General features: G+C 54.0%; 1 protein-coding gene across 2 annotated transcripts in view; it reads left to right on the plus strand.

The window, feature by feature from the left end:
- The first annotated feature begins 1,384 nt into the window (after positions 1-1,384).
- The window catches only part of RASAL1 (RAS protein activator like 1), a 115,574-nt gene continuing 94,711 nt past the window's right edge, over positions 1,385-22,247 (plus strand). Inside the window, exons 1-2 of one of the 2 annotated variants that reach the window (XM_044990534.1) lie at positions 1,385-1,893; positions 20,224-20,280. In XM_044990534.1, coding sequence (XP_044846469.1) covers positions 1,829-1,893; positions 20,224-20,280 — 122 coding nt within the window. In that variant the 5' untranslated portion in view covers positions 1,385-1,828. Of the gene's footprint in view, positions 1,894-9,388; positions 9,490-20,223; positions 20,281-22,247 lie in introns of those variants that run through there. The other variant, XM_044990536.1, reaches the window with a different exon arrangement.

Genomic DNA, 22,247 nt, shown 5'->3' on the forward strand with positions numbered 1-22,247 from the left:
TGGCCTGCTGCACCTCAGCATGGCTCCACTGACTCCAGTGGAGTTACTCCCCACTTACAGCGGGGTAAGCTGGCGCTGAATCAGGCCGGTAGAGTCCACCTGTCATCACTCGGCTCCAGCACGTGGCAGATGGCAGAGCGGGCTGTGGAGGTGGGCAGAGGAGCTATTCTTCTTGTAGATTTATGAGTATCAGGTGCAGAGGCAAAGCGCAGGGCAGTGAGAGAGCTGCAGCAGAAACACTGGGACGGTGCACACTAAGGGTACTAACCCTCCCACTCCCTCATACACACACCCCTGGACTTCCTCCATCATCATCATGCCCAATCTTGGCTGATCGAGAGCCATCCGGATTGATGTCTAGCTGGGTCCTTAAGGCTGCACATTCCATCTGTATCCATCACTGGCGAGCTTATCTCCCCACCAAAGCTTTTGGTGCCCACACGATCGCTGACTGAGTAGCAGCATTCTTCAGTAAATGTGCCGGGGCTTCCTCCCTCCTAGACCAAATTCCATCCTCAGCAACTCCTGGTTAATGCAGCAAGAGCTTTGCTGGGATGACTCCAGTGTAACCAAGGGCAGAAACTGGACCCTTTTTTTCTTGCAGAGAGGATAGTTTGTGAATAAGGTCTGAGCTGGGGACCTGGGTTCTGTTCCCAGCTCTCCCACTGCTCTGGTGGGTGACCTTGGGCAAGTCATGGCCTCGTCCTGTGCCTCAGTTTCCCCATCTATAAAATCGGGGTATTGATGCTGCACAGAGGGGCTGTGGGGCTTTTTTAGTGTTTATAAAGCAGCCCGAGATCCCTGGGGGGAAGGTGAGATGAAGTGGCATGGAGTTAGGCAGTGCCCAGTGTAATGATGCCCAGGGAGACCCAAGAGGGGATGGGAAGAGCTAACGAGTGTTCGGCTTTGCCAGGCTGGGGTGGCATTTGGGACTTTGTTAATCCCTTTCAAGGGTAATTCGTACAGTGCCAGCTTGTCTCAAACTCTCTGCTGGCTGCCAGCACCCAGGCAAAATGCTGGTGTGATGGCAAGCGCAGTCCCAATGCAAACGGCAGGCCTGGGAGTGGGGCGGGTGAGATGGAGGCGTGCAGCCCAGCGGGCTACCAGCCTGGCTCTGTTCCCCCGCAGCCTTTGGGATACACCAGCCCTGGTTCTATTCATGCCCAGCCTGTGAGCCTCAGACACTTGCCAGGGAAGAGGCTCATTTGCAGGCATGTCAATTCACTGAAGCTGACGTAGGAGGGTGCAGAGGGGGCCAGCTGCCCCGCTCCCTGCTCCCGCCTTTGGCTGGGAAGGGACAGGGAGCAGTTCCCCTTGCTGCCGCTAGGGGGCAGGGGAGCTCCACTCGGCTGGCTTCCGCCTGCTTAGCGGGTGTCGCTCTCCCCGGGCAACCTGTGGCTGCAGACACGAGTCTGGCGCTGTCGGAGCTGGTCCCTCGCCCCGTCTGCCGCGGCTCGTGCGTGGGGCAGCGGAGGGGGCAGCCGGCTTGAGCTGCGCACAGGAGCCGCGTGGGAGCTTTGAACTGAAACTGACACAGCGACGGGCGGCGGCGGCGCTGGCTGGTCGGTTTCACCTGCCTGCCCGGCGTTGCAGGGGCAAGACACGTTTCTACGCGAGACTTGATTTTTGTCTAGAGCCGCTGCTGTGCTGACCAGAGGCCAGCAGGGAGGCAGGAGCAGGGCGCCCCACGGCACCGAGCCCCACCAGCCTCCCCCGGCGGGGGAGAGAGAGACAGAGGAGGCGAGCGAGCGAGCGCCCCGGCTCCGAGCCGATGGTTCCGAGGGACGGCCAGCCCCGCCGCTGAGCACTGGCCCGAGTCGGGCTGGGGATGGCCCGGAACACGTCCCTGCATTTCAGGGTGGTGGAAGGACGGAGCCTGCCTGCCAAGGATGTGTGAGTGGGGTTCCCGGGCTCGTCGGTGGGATGTCCCGTCTGCAGGGCGCTCCGCTGGGTCCCGGCGGTCCGGGCTGAGGCGGGGGCCACGGCCGGTGCTGCTCCGCCTCAGGTGCGGCTCCCGTTGACCGCACCTGGGCTGCTGGGTGAGGCCTCTGGCCCCAGAGAGGCTTGGCTTGGGGTGTAACATAGCTCTCGCCCCTCCCTGAGAGCATCTGGCTGGGGCCCGGACTCCATTTCCATGGGGTGAACTGACCCACTCTCTGGCTGCTGCCCAGTGCTGCCTGGGGGGCGGTGGGGGGCTCCTGGCTAGCAGGAGCAGATGTTAGCTTGGGCAGAGCCAGCCTGTTGGCTCAGGACTCCCCCTTCATGCACTTTGGCCCGGGGGACCCCCGGTACTCCCCAGGCTGCCTCCCAGGGAGGAGAGGAGGAAATGGGCTGGAGGGGACCGGGTGCATGTCCAAATTCGAATTCTGGGCTTGCTCGTTAGTAAGCTCCTGTTCCTTGGTTAATTTTGGCCCGGGTCAGAACCACCCCCCCAGATCCGAAGGTTGACATTTGAACCCCTATTTGAAATTTAAAAATGGCCCGAGTTACTAACGGGGTGACCCTAACCTGCAAGGCCCCGGGTACTAAAACCAGATCTGCATCTGGCAGCTGGTCCCATCTCTAGGCGCGTGTCACTTCCACTGATGTGAGGCTACCACCTCCTGCTGCTAGATTGGAGCTTTGGAGCAGGGCTGGGTGTGGGGAAGGGAAAGTATGACCTGGTCCAGCAGTCTCCCTCCTGAGCTCGAGTTACTGTTATCACTTATCCAGTTACTATTCTGATTGATATCAATCAATAAATAATGGGATTGCAGCTGGCAGGCATCAGCATGGTGATACGTCACAGAGTGGCACTCCCCGGTGCCCCTCGGATCCCAGCCCAGAGGCAGAGCAGGAGGTGGGCTGCGTCCCCAGGCGTCTGCCCAGTGCTTAGCTCCCAGGCTGCATCTTTGGTGTGCAGATGATGCTGACTAGAGGCAGTGATGTCTGGGCTGGCTGGGATTTGGGTTCTGTTCCCAGCACCGCTACTGGGTCATTCTGCTCATGTCACAGCCCTGCTCTGTGCCTCAGTTTCCCCATATGTAAAAGAGAGGTAATGAGACTGCCCTACATCACAGGGAGGCTGCAAGTATGAGGTAAAGTAGGTCTTCAGTGCATGAGCACTTTTCACCAAGCAGTTTCTGCACTGATTAAAGCCCAGCTAGGTCTGTGTGCTAACTCCCCAAATGGTCTCGCCTGGTTCTGAAGCAGCAGTTTAGGACTGGGGGTGTCTCAGGTAGGAGAATGGGCAAGCTCCCTAGTCTGTATCTCACTATCAATTGCACTGACTATTCTTTGTATTCCAAAATCTGCAGGTCTGATAGTCCCCTGCCTGTCCTTTGCATGGCCATTTATTCCCATGTAAATCTAGGTAAACATGCTCCCAGATCATAACTCTCCAGCTATACACTTGAAAGGCTACAGTGACACAACTGCACTGCTGCAGTGCTTCCGTGTAGACACTACCGACACCAACAGGGGGGTTCTCCTGTCACGATAGTAAAGCCACCTTCCCAAGAGGAGGTAGCTAGAGCAATGGAAGAATTCTTCTGTCAACCTAGCGCTATCTGCACAGGGACTTAGGTCAGCTTAACTCTGTCACTCGAGGGTGTGGAATTTTCACTAATTGTCTAGTGTAGCCCAGTCTTAGGCTGCTAACCAGCAGTGGACTTATTCCCCTGGGGGAGGGATAGCTCAGTGGTTTGAGCATTGGCCTGCTAAACCCAGGGTTGTGAGTTCAATCCTTGAGGAGGCCACTTAGGGATCTGGGGCAAAAATTGGTCCTGCTAGTGAAGGCAGGGGGCTGGACTCGATGACCTTTCAAGGTCCCTTCCAGTTCTAGGAGATTGGTATATCTCCAATTATTACCTTATTACCGTTAAATTACCCTCTTGTTTACACTCACGTAAATCTGGAGCTACATCCCTGCTCGATTCTCCATTTCCTAGTGGGTGTTAACACCAGTGGGAAATCAGCAGAGTGGGTACAGAAAGCCATCACATGGGAGCAATTTTGATTTTGTCAATGCTCACAATACTTGATGTTTTTTGATTTTTTGGGGGTGGGGGTCTTCAAGCCCCAGCTTCTGGAGTCATGTGAGAAGACACTTTCATTTAAAAAGAAAAATCAGTTTATATCCTTTATGGTAGTGGAAAAAAAGCTTGTCAACATAGCGACAGTGCAACCTAGCAGCTCAGAAGCAAAAAGCAACTTAGAACCACCCCAAAAAATGTAAGAGGGGTTGTTTGCTTGTTCTCATGATTCTTGGATGCTTGGAGCTGACCATATTGTGCTTCACACCCACAGTTTGCATGGTTCCAGATACCTGGCTAAGGGGCATGGCAATGGGGAGCCAGGGGCTATGCAGCAAAACTGGTGTGAGAAGAGAATTAGCACAGTGACATTTACAAAACCTACCTGTCTATCTGAGGCCTGGTCTACACTTAAGATTGACATAGGGCTGGTCGGCACTAGAAAATGAGGTCCGCTCAGCTCTGTTGCTCAGAGGTGTGAAAAATCCACGGGAGCGTTGTAGTTAAGCTGCACACAGGGAGTCCCCATGCACACAGTGCTAGGACAGGTGAATTCCGTCGATCTCGGTACCGCCTCTCGGGAAGGTGGATTCCCTGTGCCAAAGGGAGAATCTCTTCTGTTGGCATAGGTAGTGTCTAGACTGAGGTGCTGCAGCACTGTCACTGTAGCATTTCAAGTATAGAAAAGCCCCTAGCTATGTTGCTCGGAGGTGTGAAATCCCAAGTGATGCAGCTGTGCCAACTCAGTGTAGCCACAGCCCGGTCGACAGAAGAATGCTACCGCCACTCGGGCAGGCAGTATTCCTACAGCCAAGGAAAACCCCTTCTCTCACTGTAGGCTGCGTCTACACTAGGGGCTTAGTGTGGTGTAGTTATACTGCTGCAGTCCCCACAGTGCAGACAAACCTTTAGGGTTTTATCCTGCGGCCCATCACCGTAGTATCTGAACATTTTCCTCAAAAACTCCATAGCAATAGCCTAGTGATCAATGGTTCCATGTCTATTTGGCAGCCGGTATCAAGTGGAGTGCCCCAAGGGTCGGTGCTGGGGCCGGTTTTGTTCAATATCTTCATTAACGATCTGGAGGATGGTGTGGACTGCACCCTTAGCAAGTTTGCAGATGACACTAAACTGGGAGGAGTGGTTGATACGCTGGAGGGTAGGGCTAGGATACAGAGGGACCTAGACAAATTAGAGGATTGGGCCAAAAGAAATATGATGAGGTTCAACAAGGACAAGTGCAGAGTACTGCACTTAGGACGGAAGAATCCCATGCACTGCTACAGACTAGGGACCGAATGGCTGGGCAGCAGTTCTGCAGAAAAGGACCTAGGGGTTACGGTGGACGAAAAGTTGAATATGAGTCAACAGTGTGCCCTTGTTGCCAAGAAGGCTAATGGCATTTTGGGTTGTATAAGTAGGGGCATTTCCAGCAGATCGAGGGACGTGATCATTCCCCTCTATTCAGCACTGGTGAGGCCTCATCTGGAGTACTGTGTCCAGTTTTGGGCCCCACCCTACAAGAAGGATGTGGATAAATTGGAGAGAGTCCAGCGGAGGGCAACAAAAATGATTAGGGGGCTGGAGCACATGACTTATGAGGAGAGGCTGAGGGAACTGAGATTGTTTAGCTTGCAGAAGAGAAGAATGAGGGGGGATTTGATAGCTGCTTTCAACTACCTGAAAGGGGGTTCCAAAGAGGATGGATCTAGACTGTTCTCAGTGGTAGAAGATGACAAAACAAGGAGTAATGGTCTCAAGTTGCAGAGGGGGAGGTTTAGGTTGGACATTAGGAAAAACTTTTTCACTAGTAGGGTGGTGAAGAACTGGAATGGGTTACCTAGGGAGGTGGTGGAATCTCCTTCCTTAGAGGTTTTTTAAGGTCAGGCTTGACAAAGCCCTGGCTGGGATGATTTAGTTGGGTTTGGTCCTGCTTTGAGCAGGGGGTTGGACTAGATGACCTCCTGAGGTCCCTTCCAACCCTGAGATTCTATGATTCTAAGTTCCTAGTGGACTTTGTGTTCTCTCTGGCCCTTCTCCCTTTATGGGATCACAGCTCTGCTTGCGGTAGGGTTTGGGTGTGTTAGGTTGACTTGTTTCACAAAGTTTTTGTTGGTTCATTGGTAGGGGCTTGTTAGGAAGGAATATCGGTATTGGGGTTTGAAGGCAGAAAGGGGGTCAGTGTTGGGGATTTATTGGGTAAAAGGGGGGTGATAAAGTAGGAATCTTCTGTAATATTTTTGTGACCCCAATGTGTGCCTCGATTTCCCCTATATTTTCCATGGCTACCTGGCAGGTGTTGGGGAGGACTGTTTGTTCTCACATCATGCTAAAGCCTGGTCTACACTAGAAACTATGTCGCTATGGAGTGAGAAAAATCCACACCCCTGTGCGGCATAGTTAAGCCAACCTAAGTTCCTGTGAAGACAGTGACAAAGCCCTGGCTGGGATGATTTAGTTGGGGATTGGTCCTGCTTTGAGCAGGGGTTGGACTAGATACCTCCTGAGGTCCCTTCCAACCCTGATATTCTATGATGGAAGAATTCTTCCTTTGACTTAACTACCAACTCTTGGAAGGTAGATTACCTACGCCAATGGGAGAATCCATCCTGTCTCCATAGGGAGTGTCTACAGTGAAGCGCTACAGCAGTGCAGCTGTGCTGCTGTAGCATTTTAAGTGTAAACAAGCCCTAAGAGACTACGGCCATGCCTACACTACAGAGTTAAGCCGACTTAAGTTATATCGCCGATCATAAACCGCTGTAATTACATTGCTTGTGCATGTTCACACAACGCTCCTTGTGTTGGCAGAGCATGTCCACAGTTGGTGCTCTAGCACCAACAGGGAGAGCAGTGCACCATGGGTAGCTCTCCCTCTGTGCAAATCACCACCTTCTCCTGCTAGGCATTCTGGAAATGGATCACAGTGCATCCCCATGGTGCATTTTTTCCCATACCATAATTCCAAGGACTTCTGACAGTTTTGTGCTGTTTTTCAACTGCCCCCGTGAACTTTGTGCACGCCATCTCTTCCTAAACGCATGATCCTGCACTGCTCTCCAGTTTTGTCATGAGTGTTGTGAACACAACACGGCTGATCCTGCAGTATTTCATGAGCTGTGACTCTGAACAGGAATCCATGGTGCTGCTGTGTGCCATGGAAAGAAACAATTCAAGATCGATGTTGGCATTCACAGAGCAGCTGCACACAGCAAACCATTGCTACTGGGCTCGGGAAACAAGCACCGAGTGGTGGGATCAGATTGTGATGCAGGTCTGGGATGATGAGCAGTAGCTGCAGAACTTTCATATGTGCAAAGCCACTTCCTTGAACTGTGTGCGGAGCTCGCACCCTCCTCCTGCATCCCTGGCACAAGGAAACCAAAATGAGAGCTGCCCCAACAGTGGAAAAATGAGTGGGGATCACCATGTGGAAGCTGGCAACTCCAGACTGCTACTGGTCAGTTGCGAATCGGTTTGGAGTTGGGAAGTCCACCGTGGGGGTTGCGTTCTCGCAAGTGTGCAGGGACATTAATTGCCTCCTGCTATGAAGAACCGTGACTCTTGGAAATATGTGTGAAAGAGGGGATGGCTTTGCAGCAATGGAATTCCCTCACTGCAGCAGGGCAATATCCCAACTTTGACCCCAGACCGTCTTGTGACAGTACATCAACAGAAAGGGGTATTTCTTAATGGCATTGCAGGTGCTTGTGGATCACCCGGATCGTTTCACAGACATCAGTGCGGGATAGTCAGGGAAGGTGCATGATGCACACTTCTTCAGGAATACTGGCCTGTAGAGAAAGCTACATGCAGGGACTTTCTTTCCAGAGCAAAGGATTCCAATGGGGGATGTTGAAATGCCTATAGTGATCCTGGGAGTCTCAGCCTACCCTTACTCCCATGGCTCATGATACCTTACAAGAAGCACTTCAACGATAGTCTGAGCAGGTGCAGAATGCCCACAGAATGTGTGTTCGGCAGATTAAAGGGTCACTGCCTTTTTGGCAGGTTAGACCTCTCATGGTCATAGCTGCCTGCTGTGCTCTGCATAACATTTGTGAAGCCAAGGGCAAAGAGTTTCCCCAGGGGTGGAGCGTGAAGGCAGATTGCGTGGTGGCTGATTTTGAGCAGCCAGACACTAGGGCTATCAGAGGGGCTATGTGGGGTGGAGAGTGGGAGGGACTATTTGAAGCAGCATTTTGACAATGAGCCCCAGCAATGTGTCTTTCTGTAATGAATTAAGCCAGGTAGTCTGCCGCTGTGTTTGACTTTCTGTTCCAGCTACCCTGTGTAGGTCACCAATAAAGAATCACTGTCTTTGTAAAACTCAATTTTTATTAAACAATAAATGTCCCTGGGGTGGAGTGCAAGGGTACTGGAGGAGGCTGGGGATGAGAGGAATGTGTATGGGGAGTTTGGGGAGGGCAAGGAATGCAGTTCTGTATGGGCTGTAGGGAGGGTGGGGGGTCGAACACACATATGTTCCGCCTGCAGCACAGTCAGGGACCTCGGCATCTCTGTTTGGTCCTCCATGAGCTTTATTATCTGCTCCTGACCCTGTCTCCTGTCCTGGCCCTGTCTCCTCTCCTGGCTATCCACTTGGAGTTTATTGTCTCTCTCCATGCCCTGTGATCACTATCAGCCTGATCTGACGATTGCAGAAATTCCTGAAAAATGTCATCCTCACTGCTCCTTGTTCACCTCCTTATCTAACGGAGGCGCTCCGTCAGTGCGTAGGAGCTGGCCCTCAAGGGCACATCTGCAGAAGCAAAAGAAACAACGCACAGAGTCAGTATTGTGTGTGCACTCAGTATTGAATCATAAACATTACGTACACCTCTTTCTCGCTTTCCTTTGGTCAGCACGCAGCACAGCCAGAGCACTAAACATGGTGAGTGCAGCCTGGGCCGGGGGGTGCAAGATGAGACAGGGTCTGGATGGTTTCAGAAGGGGATCAGTACACGCACCTGGGGACACTATTCTGAATACTGGCACCATTTTCCATAGGCAGGGGCGATCAAAGTTGAGATCACACTACTGAGGATAACGAAAGATGCAGGAGATGCTCCCTTGCATATGTGCGGCTTCAGACCAGGTCTGTATGCTGCTCGCCTGTGTGCTGCTTTGGTTCCTGCACAAGTGTGACGGGGTGGACTGGCACCGCACTGGGACTGAGAGAGTTAACCCTTCCCTGCTGGCAGAGGAAGCCCCGCCCCTGAGGCTCTGCTGGGCATGCTCCAACCGGGAGTCAAGCATAAAAGCCTGCGGAACCGCTCAGTCAGGGCTGGCGGCTGGGGAAGGAGGACGCCCAGCAGAAGCTCCAGCCCAGGAGCAGTTGCAACCCTTACAGGAGGGAGCTGAGGAGCCAGGAAGCAGGCCCAGAGACTGGCAGCTGTGGGAACCCCAGGGAGCATCGGGTACTGAGGAACCTGGAGACCCTGATGCCACAAGGACTGCTACGTTTAGAGGACTGGTAGGAAGTGACCCAGGGAAGGGAAGGGAGTGGTATCTCCCGCCCCTCTGAGGGCAGCGTGTTGCGGTAGGATTCCCTGCTGACCCGTGGTGGATCACGCCGTCACTGACAGGGCCCTGGCTCAGAGCCTGGTGAAGGCGGGTGGGCCCGGGCTCCCCTACCAGGGGTCTCTAATCCCCCCACCTTTTGGGGGATGACATAGTTCACCGGCCCCTCTCTCTTGCCTCAAAGGTGGTAGACGAACTCCGGCCGCTGGGCCACGCTATCCCGCAAGGGGAGAAGAATTTAGAGACACTGGCCATTAGGCCACGCTGCCTTAGGAGCGCACTATACAGACTCCAGCCGCTAGGCCGTGCTATCCCACAGGGCGAAGAGAGTGTAGCGGGACTCTGGCCATTGGGCCCCGCTGCTTTAGGAGCACACTATAGGGACTCCGGCCAGTGAGCAGCGCTACCCCATCCGGGGAGGCAGATTTGAGGGACTCTGGCCATTGGGCCATACAGCCCTGACTACCAGGGAGGTAGTAAGACCGATGTAGACGCAGGGAGGCGGGGTTAACCTCGCCCCCCCCCCCACCCGAATCAAAGGGATGATGAGGTAAAGGTTAAGGCCGCCATCCTAGAGCAGACAGGCATCAGTCTGGAGACATACCGGCAGAGGTTGCGTTGAGAGAAATATCCACCAGGAGCCAGGCTGTGGGCAGTAGCCCAGAAGGTCCGCGACCTCTGTTGGAGGTGGCTGGAGCCTGACTGCCGTACTAGTTGCCAGGTGGCCGAGGCTGTGGCGCTGGAGGAGTTCCTCCAGATCCTGCCCACCGGGGGGAAGGTGTGGGTGAAGAGACAGAGGCTACGTCCCTCACCGAAGACTACATGGTGGTAGAGATGGAAGAGTGAGCGGTTCTGGAGACAAGGACTTCGGGAGGGGTGACCGGCACCCAGAAGGAGTGGTGCCTAAGGCCGGCGGGGGAGGTCCCCGTTTGCCCTCTCGGCAGTCGGGGTCTCCAAGAAACCCAAAGACCCAGGGCCCTTCGGGGGCATGCTTGTCCCGGGACCAAGAAGAGCCGTCTGGGGATTCAAGCCTACTGCAAGGCACCCTGTTGGAGGAGGGGAATTGCGATAGATGCTACCAGTGCGGACAGAGGGGGCACTTCAGGAGAGAGTGCCCCTACATGGACTGTAATTATGGACAGATCCTGACGGCGGACCAACGAGCCTGGAAGGAAGGGCCAGCGAAGCTGGTGATCCCAGTGCGAGTGGAGGGAACCCCAACCTTAGCACTGGTAGACTCGGGGTGCAGCCAGACCATCATTCGCACGGGACTGGTAGGGGACTCCCTTCCCACCGGAGCCCCAATACAGTCGCAGTGTATACACGGTGACGTGAAGTCGTACCCCACCGTCTGGGTGCAACTAGAGGTTGCCCAGCAGGAGGCACATTGCTTGGTGGGGGTGGCCCCTAGATTAGCGTACCCCATGGTGTTGGGCCGCGACTGGACGGGTTTCGCCAGTCTTATACCGGGGTGGAGCGGGAAGCCTGAGAAGAGGAAGAGAACCCGCTATGGGAGGCAGGGTTTGTTGGGTCAACCCGGGCCACAAGACCCCTTGGAAGGGACATCGAGGGGGCCCGAAGTAACCAAAGGGAGCCAAGCCCCGACTGATGGTCCAGCAGGGGAAGAGACGAGGTGGCTGAATGTTGAGGGAGATTTCCTAGAGGAACAGAGTGGGGATCCCAGCCTTAGTCGAGCCTGGGAGCAAGCGGTCCGCCAGGATGGAGAGGTCCATCCTCGGCAATATCGGCCCCAAGGCCCCCATTTTGAGATCCACAAAAACTTATTTTATCGAGTGGCACAGGAGCCAGAAACACGAGCCGAGGTGCGCCAATTGTTGGTTCCCCGAAGGTTCCGAAGAGGACTGCTCCACCTGGCCCACGCGGTCCCCTGGGCAGGGCATTTGGGATGAGAAAAGACCTTCCTAAAAGTAGTCCAATGGTTTTTCTGGCCAGGGATACACCGGGAGGTCTGGGATTACTGTGCCTCTTGCCCGGAGTGCCAGAAGGCCGTCCCGAAGGGGGTACCCAGGGCCCTCCTGGTGCCTTTGCCAATGATTGGCACTCCTTTTGAATGGATTGGCCTCGACCTGGTGGGGCCCCTGGAGAAAAGTAGCTCAGGACATAGGTACATCCTGGTCGTAGTAGACTATGCGACTCGGTATCCTGAAGCAGTACCCTTACGAACAACTACGGCCCTCGTTATCACCAATGAGCTATTACAGATATTTTCCCGGGTGGGATTGCCACGAGAGAGATTGACAGACCAGGGACTAAATGTGACCTCCAAGCTGATGGCAGAGCACTGCAGACTGCTGAACATCCGGGCCCTTAAGACCTCCGTCTACTATCCCCAGACGGACAGATTGGTAGAACGCTTTAATGGGTCCTTGAAGGTGATGCTGCGGAAGTTCATGGGGGAGGACCCCCGCCAGTGGGACAAGTACCTGCCAGCACTCCTCTGTGCCATACGTGAAGTACCACAAGCTTCCACTGGGTTCTCCCCATTCAAGCTCCTCTACGGGAGACACCCCTGGGGGATTTTGGACCTCTTGAAAGAAACCTGGGAGGAGCAGGAGACCCAGGTCAAAGGTTAGGTTCAGTATATCCTCCATCTGAGGGAACGGCTTCAGGAACTGGGCACCCGAGCCAGAGAGAACCTATTACAAGCACAACGCAACCAGGAGATCCAGTATAATCGAGGGACGAATAATAATCTGCTGTTACTGCCTCCTCTGAGTCTAAATTATTAGCCAAGTGGCAGGGGCCGTTCGAGGTGGTTTGGCGGGTAGGGCCCGTTGATTATGAAATCCAGCTATCCGAACGACGAAGGGACACCGAAGTATACCATGTGAACCTGCTGAAGGTGTGGAAGGACCGCGAGGGTTTTATGATCGCCCCATGCCCCCCAGAGCCCAAACTAGGGCCCTTAGCCGGCGAGCATGAGGAACCAGGCATGGTAGACATTGGCCAGGAGCTCAACCCTACACAGGAAGAACAGATACGGCAGGTGGTAGCCGCATTCCCCACGGTACCGTCCGCTCAACCAGGGAAGACGACAGTGACCAGCCACCACATCGCCACTATCCCCAGCCAAAAGGTGAGAGAGAACCGCTGCCTGCTCCCTAAGAAAACGTGGGAGACTGTGCAGAAGGAGTTGGAATTGATGTTAACCCCTGGGGGTGGTAGCAGAATCGAAAAGTGAGTGAAGAAGTCCCATAGTGCTGGTCCCCAAGCCAGATGGTTCGGTGAGGTTTTGCATTGACTTTCGCAAAGTGAACGCCATCTCTCGCTTTGATGCCTATCCCAGGCCGTGGGTGGATGAGTTACTGGAGAGTCTAGGAGAGGCAGAATTTATCTGGGGGGAGGGATAACTCAGTGATTTGAGCATTGGCCTGCTAAACTCAGGGTTGTGAGTTCAGTCCTTGAGGGGGCCATTTAGGGAACTGGGGTAAAAATCTGTCTAGGGATTAGTCCTGCCTCAAGCAGGGGGTTGGACTAGATACCTCCTGAGGTCCCTTCCAACCTTGATATTCTATTCTATTCTATTCTATTCTATTCTATTCTATTCTATTCTATCACTACACTGGATTTAACCAAAGGGTACTGGCAGATCCCCCCCGACACCTACCTCCTGAGCGAAGACAGCCTTCCCCATGCCGTTCGGCCTTTTCCAATTTACAGTGATGCCCTTTGGGTTACATGGTGCTGCGGCTACATTCCAGCGGTTACATAAACCAGGTCCTGAGTCCCCACAGTTTGTATGCTGTGGCATACATTGACGACATTGTCGTTTAGAGCTCCAGCTGGGGAGACCATATTCAGGACCCAACCAAGGTACTACAAGCCCTGGGCACCACAGGCCTCACGGCAAATCCGGCCAAGTGCCATTTAGGACAGCAGGAAGTGACTTATTTAGGCTTTGAGGGACTACCCCACCCCTAAATCCAAAAAACAGGTGCGACAGTTCTTAGGGTTGGCGGGGTATTATCGGTGGTTTGTCCCTAATTTCTCAATGCTGGCTGCCCCCTTGATGGACCTAACAAAGAAAACACAGCCCCAGACGGTCCGATGGACAGCGGAATTAGAATACGCTTTTCACGCACTCCGAGAACAACTGACCCAGGAGCCTGTGTAAACTCAACCCGACTTTATGAAGCCCTTCATTCTCCAGACGGGCACGTCTGGAGTGGGTATAGGAGCAGTGCTGTCGCAAGAGATCGAGGGGGGAGACCACCACATTTTGTACCTCAGCTGGAAACTCTTTCCACGTGAGACGCACTACTCTACCATAGGCCCTCGCGGTTAAGTGGACAGTCGACACACTGCGGGACTACTTGCTGGGGAACCACTTCTTCTTAGTGACTGATCACACACCCCTCCGCTGGATCAACAGCATGAGAGAAACGAATGACTGAATTATTTGTGCCTCCTGCCCTATTCCTTTCAATTGCTGCACAAGCCAGGTAAAGCCCACGGAAATGCGGACTTTTTCTCCCGGATGGGAAGAGAAGAGGACGAGGCAGTGGAAACCCCTACCACTGTTCTAAGGGGGAGGGTGTGTGACGGGGTGGACTGGCCCCGCACTGGGACTGAGAGACTCTGCCACTATGGAGCCTCCAGCCGCTAGGCCGCGCTATCCCACCGGGGGAAGAGGGTGTAGAGGGACTCTGGCCATTGGGTCCCGCTGCCTTAGGAGTGCACTATAGGGACTCCGGCCACTGGGCCGTGCTACCCCATGCAGGGAGGTGGATTTGAGGGACTCTGGCCATTGGGCCATACAGCCCTAACTACCGGAGAAGTAGTAAGATCGATGTAGATGCAGGGAGGCGGGGTTAACCTCCCCGCGCCCCCCCCCCTTCTTGAATCAAAGAGGTGACAAGGTACAAAACCCACCACAACAAGTAATTGCCGATTGGCCCGGCAAAGTTTCCTACAACGGGGGAAGAAACAAAGCAGCTTTGCCAAGGAACCTTTGGCAGAGGATTGGTGGGTACCTTCAGGAACGTTTCCTAGAGATCCCTCTGGAGGATTCTCAGGAGATCCCGGTGTGCATTAACAGACTCTTCTGCAGAGCTCCCACTGTGTAACTGCACAGGGGAATGTGAAGGAGATTCAAATAGTAGTACCTAGTGTTAATTTCAATCTCTTCTCCCATGTGTACCACGTAACCAAAAAAACCCACCTCTACCTCATGTAAATCGTGCATTATCAAAGAAAAATGAGTACTTACTGGAGCTCCCGCTCCTGCTTCAGGCACACCAGAGCTGGACTGCTGGGACTGGCTAGACCCCCCGGAGTCACCATGACACCGGATGAGCCTGTTGCACGTCCTCCTCAAAGTGGACCTCCTTGTGGGGCTCTTGGTGGTGCAGGTGTGGTCGCTGCCAAGGATGGTGTACAGCTCCTTGTAGAAGCTGCATGTTTTCGGTGCCAGCCGTGTTAGTCTGTATCAGCAAAAAGAACAGGAGTATTAACAAATTTATTTCGTGCATGGAGTGGAAAATACAGTAGGAAGATAGATATATATATACACAGAGAACATGAAAAAATGGGTGTTGCCATACCAACTGTAATGCGAGTAATCAATTAAGGTGGGCTATTAGCAGCAGGAGGAAAAAAAACTTTTGTAGTGATAATCAGGATGGCCCATTTCAAACAGTTGACAAGAAGGTGTGAGTAACAGTAGGGGAAAAATTAGCATGGGGAAATAGTTTTTACTTTGTGTAATGACCCATCCACTCCCAGTCCTTTTCAAGCCTAATTTAATGGTGTCCAGTCTGCAAATTAATTCCCGTTCTGCAGTTTCTCGTTGGAGTCTGTTTTTTGAAGTTTTTTTGTTGAAGCATTGTGACTTTTAGGTCTGTAATTGAGCAAGGAGATTGAAGTGTTGCCCACCTCTCCACAGGGAAGCTGAGCAAAGAACAAAGGCCTGGGAAGGCATGAGGTAGGGGGATAAGAGAGAGCTGCTGGAGGGAGGTGGGGGCTCTCTTGCCTGGGACCTGACAGAGATCAGACCGAGAGGAACACAGAACCCAATGGGGTTCACTGCAGCTCTGCGCTAATTGGCCTGGGCTGGGCTAATCTAATGACTGCCTAGGTTGGGTTCCAGCTGAGTAATAAACCCGCCTGCTGTGACAGTGCTGTCATTGCAAACGTTTGGGGAGGTGCATTAATCCCTGCAGAGTGGACAAGTCTCTCTCTCAGCTGGACTTGCTGAACAGAGCTCCTGGTGTGCTGAGTCCCAGAGGTTCAGTCAAAGGAGACCGTGAGGATAAGTGAGCCCCTTGGGGTCTGGCACGGTGCGGGGTTCCTCCTAGAGACTGTTCCAAGCCTGGGGATGTAGCACCGATCCTGGGGATGCTTGGGGAGAGGGCCAGTGGTGGCGGGTTATTGGATAGGAAGGGGGTCAGTGTTGTGAGTTTCAGTCTTAAGGTGGAAAGGTCTCTTCAAAAAAAGAAGGATTTGAGGCTTTTTCTAAAAATGGTCAGACTCCGGATTTGCCTGATCTCCAGAAGTTCGTTCCATAGCCGGATCCCCTCAACTGACAGTGCTGTGTCCCCAGCTCTCCTATCATAGAATCATAGAAGATTAGGGTTGGTTGGAAAAGGCCTCAGGAGGTCATCTAGCCCCACCCCCTGCTCCTCTGCTAGAAAAGTACCACTTTAAAAAAGAAAGCTGAGTGTCCCCATCACCTGACTCTGGGAGCAGCAGATTTTCAGAAAAAAACACCCAATATCATGAGACTGGCAATAAAATAATGAGATCTGGCAACCCCATGAGCCTGTGTACAGCCCCACTAAAGCCAAGGGGCTCCCAGAGTTGCAGGGGTTTGCTCACACATGGACTATTGCAGGATCATGCCCTATATTTCACAGACTCAGAGATTCCAAAGCCAGAAGGCACCACTGTGCTCATCTAGTTTGACCTTGCGTATGACACAGGCCATAGAACTTCCCCAAAATAATTCCTGTTTGAACCAGAGCAGATCTTTTAGAAAAATCTCAGTCTTGATTTAACAATTCCCAGTGATGGAGACTCCACCACAACCCCTGGTAAATTGTTTCAGTGGTTAAATACCCTCAGTGTTAAAAATTCACACCTTAGTTGCATCATATATTAACATTAAACAGCTTTGAAACAATATTAGGATGAAAACAAGCCCCCTCCAACACACACAAGAAAGAGTCATGGGTCAGAGTTAAGGAGAGTGAGTTATAATGAAATTGACAACTGTCTAAAATTGGTACATATTCTGAGTTTGATTGTGCACCATGGAAAACATGGCAGCTTAGGTTCAGTAAGTGAGCTGGTCCATCAGCAGCCCTACATTGCCTTGTCAGGTGAGTTCCTCACTGACTACAATTCACCTCCTAATTGAGGCCAATTGTCCCAATGCTGCTTATTTTCTCCTTTTGTGGAATTTGGAAACTCACTGAAAAGATGAATCCTGAGAGAGATAAAGTCCCTTCTTATCTCTGATTGCAGAGCAGAGGGATGTTGTGTGAAAGAAACCAACTCTCAAGAATATATGAACAAACCTAACCCCTTGGGTTAGATCTCAGCCAGCGAGTTCCACGGAGGTTAATGGAGCTATGCTGACCTTATAGCAGCTTTCTCTGGCTGCTGCTGTGTGTTCCCTGTCCAGGCCTGTTTAGAGCAGTGGTTCTCAATCAGGGGTCCGGGGCCTCCGAGCAGGTTTCAGGGGGTCCTCCAAGCAGGGCCAGTGTTAGACTTGCTGTGGCTCAGGCAGACAGCCAAAGCCTCACTGCATGGGGCTAAAGCCTGGGGCCCTGAGCCCCACCACCCGGGGCTGAAGCCAAAGCCTGGGCAATGTAGGGCAGTCAGGGCAGGGCAGTAACTCCCCAGTGTGTCCAAGGGCCTTGCCCCACCTAATTCTCCAGGGATTGTCTTAATTAGGAATGATGACAGGTTTCGGTGGTAGCCATGTTAGGCTGTATCAGCCGAGGAGTGGCATCTTAGAGACTAACAAATGTATCTGGGCATAAGCTTTTGTGGGCTAGAACCCACTTCATCAGATGCATGAAGTGTCTCCCTACTGTTACTCACACTGTCTTGTCAACTGTCTGTAATTGGCCTCTCTTACCACTTCAAAAGTTATTTCTCCTCCCTCGCTGTTAATTAATTGATCTCATTAGACTGACCTAACACTTGGTAAAGCACCCCCATCCTTTCATGTATTCATACCTGCCCCTGTATCTTTTACTTCATAGTGTCCACACTGTCAGATTCAGGCACACTGGCATGGCCACATTAGCAGCTCTTGCAATGGCCACAGAGAGTAGTGCATTGTGGTAGCTATCCCAGCATGCAAGTGGCTGCAACATGCTTTTCAAATGGAGGGGGTGGGGTGGGGTGGAGTGTGACAGGGAGTGTGTTGTGTGTATTTGGGGGGAGAGAAAGTGGGTTTTGGGGGGCTGAGAGCATGTCAACATGCTGTCTTGTAAGTTCAGACAGCAGCAGACCCCCACTCCCCCCCACCCCCCTCACACACATCATTCCACAGTAATGGTTTGCTTTGTCCCGGAGCAGATAAGCACCCAGCTGTCAGAAAGAGCTTTGAAAGGGCATATCCGCATTCCTGCAAAGATTCCAAAACAGTGACAGGAGTGGCCACTTGATTTAAGGGGATTATGGGACGTTTCCAGAGGCCGATCAGAGCGCAGTAATGCAACACCTCGTTCACACTGACGCCCAGGCGTTTCAGCCAAGGCACACCAAGCGTTATGCTTCTCGCCGAGGTGGAGCACCAGAAGCGCTCCAGCTGCAGAGTCCAGGCGCTCTAAGTGTCTTGCCAGTGTGGACGGGTCATGTGTTAGGGCGCCTGGGGCTGCTTTAATGCTCTCTAACTTGCAAGTGTAGCCAAGCCCTTAATCTAAATCTGTTCTGCTGTAGTTTGAACCCATTGTCGCTTGTCCTGCCCTTTGTGACAAGAGAGGGCAAGTTTTCTCCCTCTTTCTTATTGCAGCCTTTCAAGTATCTGAAGACCACTGTCATGTCCCCCCTTAATCTCCTCTTTCCACTGGCAGCACATCGGGGCTGAGGCAGCTTCCTGCCCACCCTCGCTCTGTGCCACTCCCAGAAGAGGGTGGCATGTCCCTGTGGCCCTGGGGGGGGGGGGTGTCTCTGCATGCTGCCCCCACCCCGAGCACTGACTCTGTCGCTCCCATTGGCTGGGAACAGCGGCCAATGGGAGTGGTGGGGGCGGTGCCTGTGGGCAGCGGCACGCCCCCCCCCCCCGCCTAGGAGCTGCTGCCAGAGGGGTGTGCAGTTCATTTTCGGGAGCCGCCCAAGGTAAGTGCCACACCCCCCACACCCTGTCCTGCACCCCAGCCTGGAGCCTGCACCCCGCACCCAAACTCCCTCCCAGAGCCCACACCCCTCCCGCACCCAATCTCCCTCCCAGAGCCTTAGGCAGGTGTGGGGGGGAGGGGGGAGTGGGACTTGGAGCCATTCTGGACACCACCAAAAATTATACAAACCTGCCACCCCTGATTCTGTCTATACAGCGGTGACCAAAATTGGACACAGTGCTCCAGCTGAGGCCTAACCAGCGTCGAGTAGAGTGGTACTATCACCTCCCATGACTTGCAGGCTATGCCTCTGTTAATGCAACCTGAACTTGCATTTGCTTTTTTTGCAACAGCACCACATTGCTGACTCATGCTGAGGGTGTGATCCAGCACAACTCCCAGATCCTTCCCAGCAGTGCTGCTGCCAAACCAGCTATCCCCAGTCTGTATTTGTGCATTTGGTTTCTCTTCCCTAAGTGTAGCACCTTCCATTTGGCTTTGTTGAATTTCATTTTATCTGTAGCCTAGTTCTCCAATTTATCAAGATCACTTTGAATTTTAGTTCCTTGTGATCCAGACATCAGTGAGCGAGCCTGCAGAGAGACCTGCCAGTTAGCCTCACCCTCTGGCTCTCCCACGGTTCCCCACGTTGTCTGCCCTGCTGGATTGCAAGCTCCTGGTGGCATGGCCCGTGCTTTCCCCAGGGCTCTGTTGGCAGGAGCAGGAGCAGTGATCCTTAGCAGCACGGCATGGAGCCCAGTGGGAGGCCGTGTTGCTGTCTCTGGCGGGCCTGGCACCAGAGGATGCAAAGAGCCAAAGCAGTGGCAACTAGGCCATGCAGTGTATCAAGGAGTGGAAAGGGATTTGAGGGGTGGGAAGTGGGGGAAAGGGAGCCTGTGCTTTCACCGGGGCAATGCCAGGGCACTGGGAAGCTGTGCTGATGCACTGCATTGCCTCTTATGGAGCCCAGCAGACCTTAAAGGACCAGGGCACAGGTCAGCTGATGTCCCCTTGGGAGTGCTACCCCACGCCCCGGCCAGGCCCCCCGATGAAGGGAAGCAGCGGTGCCCTTCAGGGTGAACCCCAGGGGTTCCTGGGGATCTTGCTGGTGTGATGGAATGCCCTCTCCCCTCCCCCACCAAGGCAGAGCGTCTGGCTGCCGTGCCAGGCTCTGTTATGCCTGCTACAGGTGCTGTGCACCAGGCTCCCAGCTAGAGCCACCCACTGTATCGAGCTGCCTTCTTCAAATGCTCTGCAAACGTGCTCCCCCTGGTGACCCTGGAGGGTGCCGAGTCCTGCGGGAGGCGCTCTGACATCACAGAAACCAATGCCATGCTTAATACTAATCTGCCTGCTTATTTGGTTTCTCTCCCCAGGTCTGGCACCAGCGACCCCTACTGCATTGTGAAAGTCGACAACGAGGTGGTAGCCAGGTGAGTGTGCGGTGCTGGGGGCCCTGGGGATGGGCCAGGCCAGCACGGTCAAGGAAGGGCATTGGCACTGCCGGGGTTCGATGCTGGGTGATGTGGCCCAGTGCGATACAGACTGGTGTGCAGAGCAAAGCGCTGGTCTCCACTCACTCAGCTGTCTCTGCAGGCGTTGATTTCCTGGGGGGTCTGTACCCTGCTGAGAAGGGCCCAGCCCTTGCTCATGGCTTCAGTGTATTTGGGAACAGGGTTAAAGCCCATTGCATCCCATCTCCACCAGGAGATGGAGCCATATTGGAGCCTGGCCGCCTGCCCACGGCATGGTTACCTTTGCAGTGCCGATGGGGTCTCTGGCTGGCTGCATTGGGGCGGATGTGCTGTTTGTAGGGCTCGCACCCCTGGCCCACCTGCTGCAGGAGGCAGTCTTTAAACTGGAGCCTTACCATGCTCTAGCCTCCCTGGAGTCAGCCAGCCAACGCCTGGGATCACGTGACCTAGCAGGTCCTTAACCACTGGGCGGAGGTCTCCAGCCACAGAGACCTGAGAATCTCATCCACGCCAAGGAGCTTATCAAGGGCTGAGCAGTTACCTGGCCCACCCTGCATCAGGGGAGGAAGCTGCAAGCTCAGCTGTTTGTCCTGCTGCTAGCAGCAGCCTCCGGCCCAGCGCTGGGTCTCCCCCGCTGTGCCCTGAGAAGGGGTGAGTGAAATACTGTCCTGCAGCTCTGGGGATCGGTTGTAATCCAGCCCTTGAGGGGGAAGTGACAGGACCCCAGGACCAAGGAGGGAAGGGTGATCTTGTGGATAAGGCCCAGGGCTGGGACTCAGCAGTTTTGGGTTCTAACCCCGGCTCTGTCGCTGACACACTGGGCAAGTCACTTACGGCAGATTTTCAAAAGTGGTCACATATTTCAGTGTTCGATTCTGGGTGCCCAATTTGTAACACCTGGAGCCTGCTTCTCAGAGGTGCTGGGGCCTGCAGTACCTCCAGCAGTCAGGCCCTGAGTGTGTTAGATCGGGCAGCCAAAAACTAGCTGCAACGTCTGAAAATGCAGGTCTGTGTTGCTCTGTGCCTCAGTTTCCCCACCTGTGGAATGGGGATGATGACACGCCTGCCTCCTGTTCGTTAGCCTTTGCAAGGGGCTTTGAGATTCTGGGATGGGAGGCGCTAGAGCGTGAACAGTGGGGGAGCTCTCTAAGCTCAGCAGGTGCCTTTCTCCCCAGCGTGTCTGGTCAGGCCAGAGAGGACCCCATGAGGGATGATGCGCCCAGCGTCACATTGCACAGAGGAATCAACTCCAGGCCCAACTGTCTCTCCGTGTCCCCCGCCCCAACTCTGCCTGTCCTTGGCTGGCTGCCGAGAGCAGGCTCCCACGCTGCCCTGTTCACCATGACGACTCCTACCCCACACTGCGCCGGCCTGTGGGGTGGAGCCCCTGCTGCTCTCCCACTTGCTGGCTCCAGGAGCCCACCGGCTGGGAAGGGCGACGGGGCTGCAGCCACAGGTGCGCGGCCAGGTGGGGGTGGCAATGCTGTGCCATTGCCTGAGGCCATCGGGTGGTCCCAGTGCTGGCACGGGCGTGGTCGCTTGAACCAGCCCTGGTTATAGCTGCATTTGGTGGTTTCCAGCTGCACACAGCCCCCTGCTTGCTCTCTGGACAGAGGAGACTCTCCCCTCTGATTCCCTGGGGGCTAGGCTCGCTCCCTCTGCCCCTCGGTTCTCCACCCTGCCCCCGTGGTTGCTGTGGTGCTCCAAGTCCCGCAGCAAGTCCCACTGCTCTGGAGCTGGCCAGTGATGAAGTGGTTACTATGGAGAAGTCCATAAATTATTGCCCCTTTCTGGAGAGATGGCAGCCAGCTGGCCGGGTGCTCGCTGGAGGGGAGGGAGGGAGTATCTGGCCAGAGGTGTGGAGGTGGGCGCAGGAGAGCAATACAGGGTCGGGGCCTGGGTCCTCCCAGCTTCATCCATGGTCC

The sequence above is a fragment of the Mauremys mutica genome, chromosome 16 (assembly GCF_020497125.1).
Source record: "Mauremys mutica isolate MM-2020 ecotype Southern chromosome 16, ASM2049712v1, whole genome shotgun sequence".
In the NCBI taxonomy this organism is placed as follows: domain Eukaryota; kingdom Metazoa; phylum Chordata; order Testudines; family Geoemydidae; genus Mauremys; species Mauremys mutica.